Source organism: Fukomys damarensis, unplaced genomic scaffold, assembly GCF_012274545.1.
Source record: "Fukomys damarensis isolate Sample0158 unplaced genomic scaffold, DMR_v1.0_HiC HiC_scaffold_12, whole genome shotgun sequence".
NCBI lineage: Eukaryota > Metazoa > Chordata > Mammalia > Rodentia > Bathyergidae > Fukomys > Fukomys damarensis.
The window spans coordinates 19,287,894-19,298,881 of NW_022900924.1; the positions used below are offsets into that span (position 1 = coordinate 19,287,894).

At 56.3% G+C, this 10,988-nt stretch overlaps 1 protein-coding gene across 4 annotated transcripts in view; it reads left to right on the forward strand.

The window, feature by feature from the left end:
* The window catches only part of Dnah10 (dynein axonemal heavy chain 10), a 114,426-nt gene that overhangs the window by 83,621 nt on the left and 19,817 nt on the right, over nt 1–10,988 (forward strand). For all 4 annotated transcript variants that reach the window (XM_010604298.3, XM_010604300.3, XM_010604299.3 and 1 more), the window contains 10 exons: nt 523–783; nt 1,872–2,044; nt 2,964–3,057; nt 3,326–3,493; nt 3,760–3,948; nt 5,620–5,791; nt 7,038–7,241; nt 7,991–8,071; nt 10,121–10,318; nt 10,832–10,973. In XM_010604298.3, coding sequence (XP_010602600.1) covers nt 523–783; nt 1,872–2,044; nt 2,964–3,057; nt 3,326–3,493; nt 3,760–3,948; nt 5,620–5,791; nt 7,038–7,241; nt 7,991–8,071; nt 10,121–10,318; nt 10,832–10,973 — 1,682 coding nt within the window. The remainder of the gene's footprint in view (nt 1–522; nt 784–1,871; nt 2,045–2,963; nt 3,058–3,325; nt 3,494–3,759; nt 3,949–5,619; nt 5,792–7,037; nt 7,242–7,990; nt 8,072–10,120; nt 10,319–10,831; nt 10,974–10,988) is intronic.

Here is a 10,988-nt window from a genome sequence, read left to right on the forward strand (position 1 = left end):
CCATCCACCCACCCCACCACCCACCCATCCATTCATCCCATTACTTCCCTGTTGAGCACCTTCCCTGGGACTGGTGTTGTGCAGTGTGCAAACCCTGTACAGTCCCTGCCTTCATGGAGTCTACAGTCTAGCGAGGGAGACACACTTTAGGAGGAGTCACAGAGCAGTATGTAAGTAACAGCACACTTTGAGAAGCTCCAAGACACTGACACCAGCCCACCCACCCATCCATTCATCCCATTACTTCCCTGTTGAGCACCTTCCCTGGGACTGGTGTTGTGCAGTGTGCAAACCCTGTACAGTCCCTGCCTTCATGGAGTCTACAGTCTAGCGAGGGAGACACACTTTAGGAGGAGTCACAGAGCAGTATGTAAGTAACAGCACACTTTGAGAAGCTCCAAGACACTGACACCAGCTGCTCTGAGAGCAACAGAGTCTGGAGCCTTAGGTTAGGTGGTCAGCAAGGCCCCTGAGTTCCATATCCTGATGCTACTGTCCTGTCTTGCCTCTGAAACACCCGAGGTGGACGAGTATGGCACCCAGCAACCCATCGCTTTACTGAGGCTGCTGCTGGAGAGAGGCTACCTGTATGACCGTGGGAAGGAGCTGAACTGTAAGAGCATCCGGGACCTGGGCTTCATCGCCGCCATGGGCAAGGCCGGAGGAGGCCGCAATGAGGTGGACCCACGGTTCATTTCACTCTTCAATGTCTTCAATGTGCCGTTTCCTTCCGACCAGTCTTTGCATTTAATCTACTTCTCCATCCTGAGCGGCCATACCTCGGTAACTTGATTCTAAGTAGAAGTCTACGCTGGGGACACTGTGTGGGGTGCGGGGTGCACAGTACGCAGGAGCTGATTCACACGTTGACATCGCATGCCCGATGCCTGCGGCCAGAGAGGTGTTTGATATTTTAATTTCTTTAAAACAATCAAAAGAGGTCTGGGGATATAGCTCAGCGGCTCAGCACCTGCCTGGCAAGTGTCCTGAGTTCAATCCCTGGTACGGAAAACAAAAATTCATCTCTCTACCAACACAGTCATAGAACGGAATCCCAATGTTTTGTGGAGGAAGGGTCCATCTGGGTGGGAGGGCCTTGGGCCCAGCAGTCAGGACCTGGCTCTGAGCTGCCTCAGCTTCACTGGTCACAGTGCAGGGGCCGGGGCTGCCGACTTGGGGGTGCCTACCTCTCGTGTGGGGGATCAGGAGGAGGAGGATGCACTCGGGGTGTGGCAGACCTACGCTGTCTTGTGGCACTCAGGCCCCGCCTGGCACCGCCTGCCACCATGGGCCTGCGCGCCCTGAGGCTTTGGGCTATGTGGCCAGAGTGGTTAGGAAGGTCCGTGGGCACTGGGCCACTCATCGCTCACAAAGCTGTGCGCTTGCTGCTGGTGGTGTGAGATCACCGAAGGTCACGGCACGCGGACTTGTCAATAAATGTGAAAATCCCAGGCAGTACGAGTGTGTCAGCTTCTCTGAGCTTCTCAGGATTTTTTCCCTTATCGCCATTAAACACGACAAAAATCACACAGTCTAACATGCATTATTTCAACCATTTTAAAGTGTACAATACAGAGGCTTTCAGTCTGTTCCAGTGCTGTGCACCCCCCCCCACGATCTAACCTTGGGATTTCTCAACCCAGAGGAAACTGTCTGTTCCCACTTCTTCCTCCCCGCCAGGGACCTGCCCACGGAGCAGGGTGAGGAGCAGGGTGAGGACCGGACTCCCTCTACCCCTCACGGCCCCTCCCTCTGTCCCGTGGCCAGCCCTGGCCTCGTGTTTCACAACACTATGGCTCTTTATCCGCTGACTGAATGCTGCTTGTAGCTTATCCGTTCCTGATGGCAGTGGGGCCTCTTTGTTCTGTTAGAACTTCCATGAGAGCATCGTGGCGGTGAGCAGCAAGCTGACATCCTGCACTCTTGTGCTTTACAAAATGATCATCCAGGATCTTCCGCCCACCCCCTCTAAGTTCCACTACATCTTCAACCTGCGAGATCTCTCGAGGGTTTTTAACGGGCTCCTCCTCACTAACCGCGAGCGGTGAGTGTGCTGTCTCACCCAAGTATACCCTATAGGTGTGGTGGTTTCTTTTATTCCTTTAAAACCAGGACTTATCACTGCATTTGATGAATCGCTATAGCAGTTAACTAACTCGTTGAGGTCTTTGCTTCTTGGCTTAGCCCTGACCTCCGTCTGCCCCTGGGGCTGACGGGCCAAGAGAAGCACAGGGTTGCGTGGGGACAGGTGGCCCGCACCCTGAGGCGGGCAGCTTTGCTGACCCCCTCTGAGCTCAGAGGGTGGAATTTGCCTGTGTGAAGCCTTTAGCTCATTCGCCCAGTGTCCTGGTCGCCGGCGTGTCTGTAGAGGGCAGAGATCAGAGAGGACTGAAGTCCAGGCACAGAAATGTGCTCCTTAGAACTGGACTCAGCTAGGGCTGGAGCTCTGTGGTGGATGCATTTGCCTCGCGTGTGCAAGGCCCTGGCTCCCATCCCCAGAGCTGCAGGAACAGAGCGCAGGCTTCATCTTTAAGTTGATGTCTGCTGAGTGACACAGGTTTGCCAGCATCGTCCCCCCAGGGCCTGTGGGCTCTGCCCAGGCTCACACTTGCCCCGGGTGCCCCGCCGGGTGTTCCCAGGCGGGGTGGCAGCTGTGGCCAGGTACCAGGGAAGGTTCCAGAGCTGGGCCCAGGGGCTGTTGGTTCTTAGGAAAAGGAGGTGCCGGTGGCTCTGATGCAGGTTTTCATATATTGCAGCCAGCAGGAGTGGTGCTGGGCACTTCTGGTCTTTATGCCGATGGTAGAAGGTGCTGCTTTCTTCCCTCAGTGGGGCAGGCTGCGCCGGATGGCGACCTGGGGTCCTCCTTTACTTTGCTCGCTCCCGGGGGGATGGAGAGGACCACAGGATGCGGCTCCCGGGCTCCACCAGACACCAGCAGGCGACCCTGCCCCTTCCCCCTGTAGGTTCCAGACGGAGGCCCAGATGGTGAGGGTCTGGAGAAACGAGTGTCTGAGGGTCTTCCACGACCGGCTGATCAGCGAGGCAGACAAGCAGCTGGTCAGTACTGCAGAGGGCAAAATTCTTCTCTTAGTGGAACCCACTGGCTTAAAAATATCCCAGAGTCCCAAACCCCAATTTTGTCTTTATATAGGACACCAACTGCAAAAAGACAGACACTAGCAGTAAAGTAGGCCACGAGGGCGGGTTACGCAGCGCCTCGTAGCTGTCGGGGAGAGTGGAAGGCACGGCTGTGGCGAGGGGTGTGCGCACCCGCTCCCCACCGGGGGCTCTGACTTCGGGTCCTGGACCCCGCTCGTGTTTTAAGGTGCAAGAGTACATACGGAGCCTGGTTTTGGAACATTTCCCTGATGACTTGGAGGTGGTGATGAGGGACCCCATCCTGTTCGGGGACTTCCGCACGGCACTGCAGGAGGAGGAGGCCCGCGTTTATGAAGATGTCCAGGACTACGAGGCGGTCAAGGCCCTGTTCCAGGTGGGATGGGCCGCTGAGCCAGGCTGGCTCGGGCGGGAGGCACAGGCGTGTGTGTGACCCAGAGGCTGGCACGTCTGACCTCTGCCATAGCTCGCCGCTGGCCGGTCAGACACCAGCAGACGGCAGTCTCGGTGGTGTCTGCAGTGCAGAAGCTCAGGGAAGGGAAACCGGCCTCTGTTCTTAAGCTCTTCTGGGCGGGAGGGGAGAGTTTGCTTCCACAACCCAATGACCCTCAGCACGCGCGTCTCTATTTTCCCAAAATCCAGGAAACCCTGGAGGAGTACAATGAAAGCAATGCCCGGATGGACCTGGTGCTGTTCGAGGACGCCCTGGAGCACCTGACACGCGTGCACCGCATCATCCGCGTGGACCGTGGCCACGCACTGCTGGTGGGCATCGGCGGCTCCGGCAAGCAGTCCCTGGCCCGGCTGGCTGCCTTCACAGCTGGCTGCGAGGTGGGCCCTGTGGCTGCACTGCCCCGCTGTCCTCCAGCCCTCAGCTATCTGTCTGCCCATCCTCGTCCTCGTCTGTCGCGTAACTGGGACGTGGCATTCTGCATCTGGCCTGTTTTGCACAGCGTCTGGGTCTCAGGCCCACGCATGTTGCTGGTGTGTGTCCTTCTGCCACGCGTGTGTCTGCTCACCCACAGGGCACCTGGGCCAGCTCCAGTACTGCCGAGAATGTCAGTGAGTCTTGTGTGGACGCCCAGATGGGCTGGTTGCAGGGTAATTGTGGCCGGCGTCCAGGGAGCCACCACACCACCCCTCACATGGCTGCACTGCCCGACATTCCTGGCAGCAGTGTGGGGCTCCCGCTTCTCCTGCTACCTGAGACTCTCACAGGTCCCCCGTGTCCTCTGTCCTGGATGGGTAGGGACGGGACCTGGGAGGGCCTGCAGTGCTCACAGCAAGCAGCGCTGGACTCCGGGGTCCCGGGAGAAGGCGCCACGCAGGATGGTGGCGGGGTTGGAGTGGGCACGGCTGGCGGCCTGCAGTGGCCTGGAGTTTGCGTGCGAGCCTGGGGGGACGTGTGTCGGAGTGAAAGCTTGTGTGAGTGACTGAAAGTGTGGGATATGCATGTGCAAAGGTGTGTATGAGTGTGAAAGAGCATGTATCTGTGTGACCTCGAGTGTTAGTGTTCATGTGTGGCAGTGCGTTCACAGAGTAGCTGATTATGCACAAGAGTAATGGGTGTAGGGTGTGTCTGCGCAACAGTGAGTGTGACAGTGGGTGTGCATGGCTGTGTGTGGCCGAGACAGTGGAGGACAGAGCTCTTTCTGTCATATAAATCTGATGGGTTTCCAAACTTCTGAGTGCTCTGAGCCAAAGTAGAGAAGCCGGGTCTTGGCTGTGAGTCCTCCTTGACGCCCACCTCCTGGGTGAGCAGCATTTTCTAATTTAAGAATAGAGGCTGGGAGTGGTGGTGCACACCTATAATCCCAGAACCCTGGGAGGCTGAGGCAGGAGGATTGCAAAATTGAGCCCAGCCTGGGTAAGAACCTGTCTCAATAAAACAAATTAAAAAGGTCTGGGGCCATAGCTCAGTTGGCAAGACCCTGGTCCAGTCCCCATTACTGCAAAAAAGTAGAAGCAAATTGATTTCTTGCTTCCCGACTCCCCTTACAGTCTGTCTGGTTTGGTGCAGGCTGCAGACATGTCATACCCACCTTTTGGGGACATGCTTTTCCTTTCCCTTATCACTGGGCCCCCACTGTGTCCCTTCCATGGACCTGGGTCTCTTCCCTCCCTGTGACTCCAAGGACCTCCCTTGTGTGACAGGAGTCTCCTCTGTGTTTTCTCTTCCCACACACCTGTGCTCTACCAGACACACCCGTGTGCCCTCTGCATGCCTGCGCCTCCTGCACGTGTGTGCACACAGGCTCTGCTCACACTGTGACCTAATTGGGGTTGCTGGGGCTTAGCCTCAGCCCCAACCCCACCCTGTGCTTGTGTCACTGCTCAGCCTCGAGGCAGCCCGGGGCACCTGGTCTCCCCACCCACGTCCCTCTTCTTCGTGGATCTGGGTTGGTCCTGGACCACTTGCTGCCCCATGCTCTCCCCAGGCACCAGGCTCCCTCTGCTGTCCCGAGGCTGCGGGCCCTGGTGACCTTGGCTCTGCACCCGCAGGTGTTTGAGATCCTGCTGAGCAGAGGCTACTCCGAGAACAGCTTCCGGGAAGACCTGAAGAAACTTTACCTGAAGCTCGGGATCGAGAACAAAACTATGATCTTCCTGTTCACGGATGCGCATGTGGCCGAGGAGGGCTTCCTGGAGCTCATCAACAACATGCTGACCTCAGGTACCCAGTGCCCTCTCCACACCTACGATGAGGCTCAGTGCCTTGGGGCCCTGCCTGCTCTGCCTCTCCCCGGCCTCCACCTGGGTCATCACCGTGGCAATCAGAGGGATGGCTGGAGTGGTTGAGTGTCCAGCAAGCCCCCGTCATGTTTGTCACATCGCTTAGTCTCTGTGAAGACCTGGTAAGGAAGGAACCTTTACTGTCTGGTTTCACAACTGAGGAAACTGAGGCTCAGAGCTGCTGTAAAAGGCTGAATAGAGACAGCCGGGTCCTGTACCTTTGTATTCGTCAGCTGAGACCAATACTCAACACCTGCAATGCTTATGTAGAGGTTTAACTTGGCGCACGGGTTTGAGGGACTCGGTCCATGTTGGGAGGGTCCAAGGCAGGAACATCATGGAGGAGGAGCCTGGAGGAGCAACAGTGCTTAGTTCATGGAGGCCAGAAAGCAGAGCAGGGGAAGTGCCAGAGAGGACAGGGCAAGGGGCCAGACGTAAGTCCCATGACCACCCAGAAGTGCCCAGGAGTGTGCTCCACCAACCCCCTGGGTGGACCCCAAGCCGCTCATATTGACACTGTACCCTACTGCTGTGTCCTTGGAGCCCCTGACTGAGACTTTTTTTTTTGTATCAGGGATTGAACTCAGGTCCTTGAACTTTTGAGGCAGGCGTTGGAACCACTGAGCTAAATCCCCAGCCTCATGAGACCTTTTTAAGAGAAAAAAGTCTTTGCTGATGTGGTTAAGAACCTGAGAGGACAGCCTGGATTTGGGGTGGATCCTGAATTCAGTGACCATTGTCCTTAGGAAGCTGAGGGAGATTTGAGAACAGAGGAGGCGGCCTTGGAAAGACCACCGCAGAGCCAGGAGTGACGAGGCCCCAAGCCAAGGGACGCCTGGGGCCACCAGAAACTGGAGGAGACAGGAAGGCCCTCCTTTAGGGCTTTGCTGGGAGGTGGCCCTGTGACACCTTGGTTTCAGGCCTCTGGTCTCCAGAATTGGAGGCTGAATTTCATTATTGTTTTAAGCCACCCACCTGGTGGTAATTAATCATGGCCTCTTTGGGAGCGGCTGGGCCTGTTCCAACCTCTGCCCAGGAGCCACCCTGTGTCACGGGTGGTGTGGTGATGCAGCCACCCTGGCCCAGCCTGCGACCTCTGCCTGCTCTGCCCTGGGTGCTTCCGTCATGCTAGCCGGGGTGGGGAGCTGGTGACCAGACACGGAGATGGCTCCACGTCTGTGCTGCAGGCATCGTCCCTGCTCTGTTCCCCGAGGAGGAAAAGGAGGGCATCCTGAACCAGCTCATGCAGGAGGCCTCCAAGCACGGCATGGGCCTGGCCAAGGAGTCCGTGTGGCAGTACTTCGTGAACAAAAGCGCCAACAACCTGCACATCGTCCTGGGCATGTCTCCTGTTGGGGACACACTGCGGACCCGCTGCCGGAATTTCCCAGGTACCTTCCGGCTGAGGCTGCAACTCCCTGTCCCAGGGGTGGGCGGCAGGGTATGGCTGCAGGAACCCAGCCACCTCCAAGCCGCTCAGTGAAGGGAAACAGGACGAGGTTTAGGGAGAAGCGGGGCCTCACGCAGGGCATGCTACTGCCTGGAGACACGCGATGCCCTCCTGGCACGGGGCCATGCCCACCCTCCCAAGCACAGGCCACAGAGCTGGACAGTGGCTCTCGGGCCCTCCTAAGTGTGATAGTTCTGCCTGCCTTCATCACACAGGTTTCTGGCAGGGCCTGGTGGCCCATACCTGTCATCCCAGCCCTCTGAGAGGCTGAGGCAGGAGGATCGCAAGTTCAAGCCCAGCCTGCACAACTTAGCATCTTAGCAAGATCCCGTCTCAGAATAATACTGGGCTGTGGAATGAGCTCAGTGGGAAGGCCCTAGGTTCAGTTCCCACTGCTGAAAAAAGTTTCCCAAATAAAACGTGGCTCCCCAGGGTCATTTGGCTGTGCTTGGAGACATCGTCACCTGTAACAGCATCAGGCAGATGCAAGGATGCTGCTAAACACTGTGCATGGCACTGCCAGCGCCAGCATGGGAGGGTTGCCCGCCTTGAGGTCAGCAGCAGCTGGGGTGGTGAGGAACTCTGCCCCGGGCAGCCAGACTTGGGCAGTACAGTGCAGCCACTGCCTTGGGCTTCTGAAGATGGCCCCAGGCTGCAGAGGGACTGCCCCCCTCTCTCTCTCTCTGCTAGGCCTGGTGAATAACACTGGCATTGACTGGTTCATGCCCTGGCCTCCCCAAGCCCTGAACGCGGTCGCCAGGTCATTCTTGGGTAAGTCATAGCCATTGCAGAGACCACATCCTTGGTCTAATGGAGCAGCTCCTTAGCACTTTTCTGACTTGTGGTTTGGTCCCATGTGTTCCTTCTCTGTAAACAGCTATGGTAACAAAGGACTTTTAGCATTAGTATTTCTGGTTCATATTATGTTTTAGTCCAATGGGACTTCAGGAGACTTACAAGGACAATTTAGAATAAAAATCAGTTAGGGAGCATCAAAATCAGGAGTTGGTACACAATGGCCTGCTGCCATGTGCGGCCCACTGCTTGTTCTGCTGAATAAAGTTTTATTGGAACAGGAACTCAGTAATTCATAGTATCTACAGCTGCTTTGTGCCACAACTGCAAAGTTGAATCAGTGCAACAGAGACAGTGCCGTGATTGCTTGGCCTTTCACAGACAGAGTGCTGTCCCCCGATTCAAAGGGCTCCCAGGGTCACTTGGGGAACCGAACATCCATCAGCTCTGACTTCTTGATCCAGAGTTCCCAGCACCATCAGCCTTAGGTATTAATCCTTGAACAAGAGAGCAAGTCAGTTTATCTTAAGGGGAAATCTTTTTCTCTAGACCTAATGAACAGATGTATGACAAATGCCCTGGGTGACCTTATAGTTTCAACCTTATAAATAAATTTGTACCCATAAATAATAAATAAGCAATTCTTCCAAGCAAGCTGAAGCCATCATAACTTTGATGACAAAGTGATTTTTCTGAGAAGGAAAGCCAGAGAAGGACCCTCCTGATGCTAGAACTGAGGGGCCAGCGAGAGTCTTCTGTAAGGTCCAGGTGGTAAATATTACCTGGCTGCCATGTCAGTCCTGCCATTATATCCAGAGAGCCATCAAAGACAGATGTAAATGGATGGCTGTGGCTGTGTTCTAATAAAACTTTATTTACATGGGCAAGTGGAGGGCCAGATTTGTCTTTTGGGCTGTAACCTGCCAACTGGATAATAGCATACCCTGGTTTCCATGGGGGAATCAGCCATGTCCCTGGGTTAACACCTGGATTTGTGTTCCATATTATAAATAATGCTGCCTAGAATTTGCTTAGTTAATTCCTAGAGTTGTAATGACTGCTCCAAAACATCAGGACTTGTTAGGTAGAGTTTTCATGTGCTCTCCACCCTCGTATAACTCAAGATCAGATCTGCAGAATCTGAGTCAGTTAATACTTTGGGGCAGACTTTTCTTCCCTTAACAGGAGACAGGATTTTTATCCCAGCATTTAGGAGGCTGAGGTAGGGGGATCACTTTGAGTTTAAGAATAGCCTGGGTTACAAAGTGAATTCAGGGCCAGCCTGCGCTACACAGTGAGACCCTGTTGAGAGAGAGGAGAGAGACAGGACGTGTGTCCCCATGTGTCAGGCAGTCTGGCTGCTGTCCTCTCGGCCCTAGAAGCATCATGAGCCCTTCCAGCAGATTCTCGGTCATGCTGTGCCCAGTGTGTGCCGACATGGGAATCCGGCCCAGCGTGGCCGAGTGGGGAGGGCAGAATGAGGTGTGGCCCCTCCTGATGGCCCCAGCCCGTGGCCCGCAGTGTCTTAGTCCTCAGAGCTTCCCGCCCTCGGTCTCTGTTAGAGGAGTCACCAGAGCATCAGGGTTCCAGAAAAGCCGCCCACAGTGGCCACTGCTCTCTTCCTTTCTGTTCTTGTTAATTTTTAAAATCTTTGTAAAATTTGGACAAGTGTGCTTGTGGGATTAATTACATTCTTAGTGTGCAGCATCACCACCACTGTCCCTGAACATCCCCTGGCCTGGCTGAGGCTCCGCCCCACTAAATATGCACTCGGCTGGGTTCTTGGAGCTCACGGGGCAGCGGGGCCTCGCCGTGTTGTCCCCATGAGTCTGCCCGCAGGCAGCCCGGGTCTCCGAGTCCTTCCTCGCCCATTCTGTGGCTGCGCAGGGCCCTCTCCCCATCCGTCCCTCCAGCTCCTGGCCACCGTGACCTGTGCTGCGCGATGCTGGCCTTTGTGGGTCTACAGCCCTGGGGCACACCGGGCCTGGACACGGGGTGACGCTGCCCCTCCGTGCCACTCCCCAGGGGACAACCCGATGATCCCGGCCGAGAACATGGAGGACCTGGTGGAGCACGTGGTGCTGGTGCACCAGTCCGTGGGGGGCTTCAGCCAGCAGTTCCTGCAGAAGTTGCGGCGCAGCAACTGTGTCACCCCCAAGAACTACCTGGATTTCATTCACTCCTACTCCAGGCTGCTGGACGAGAAGACGCAGTGCAACATAGGTGAGTGGCAGAGGCTGAGCCCAGCCAAGCGCGCTCCTCCCTTCCTCCTTCCAGTGCTGGGGATCGAACCCAAGGCCTTCTCACTGAGCTACATCCCCAGGCCTTCTCTCATTTTTGTTTAGAGACAGGGTCTCTCTGAGTGACTTAAGTTGCCCAGGCTGGGCTCAAACTTTTTGACTCTCCTGCCTCAGCCTCTCAGAGTGCTGGGATGACAGGTGTGTGCCACCCTGGTGGCCCACACTGGCCTTTTCTTGAAGCAGGTTTCCCTCAGCAAGCTCAGGTGTTGGGGAGCCGTTCCCCTGGCGGGTAGGCACCAGCATTCCCTGATTGTCATTTCCGGTGCCGGCCATGCAGATAGATGCTTCGGGCCTGAAGCGCTCCGTCTTCAGTTTCACTGTGGTGGAGGCTGCCCAGGGTGGGCTGGACCGGAAGACAAGGGGCCCCTGTGACAGTGTCGGGGTGAGGCCCTTGGGGCTGTGCCGGGGGCAGTGACCACGCTGTCTGGGTGCCCAGCACAGTGCAAGCGGCTGGAGGGCGGGCTGGACAAGCTGAAGGAGGCCACCGTGCAGCTGGACGAGCTGAACGAGAAGCTGGCTGAGCAGAAGGTCGTGCTGGCTGAGAAGTCGGCTGCCTGCGAGGCCCTGCTGGAGGAGATCGCCACCAACACGGC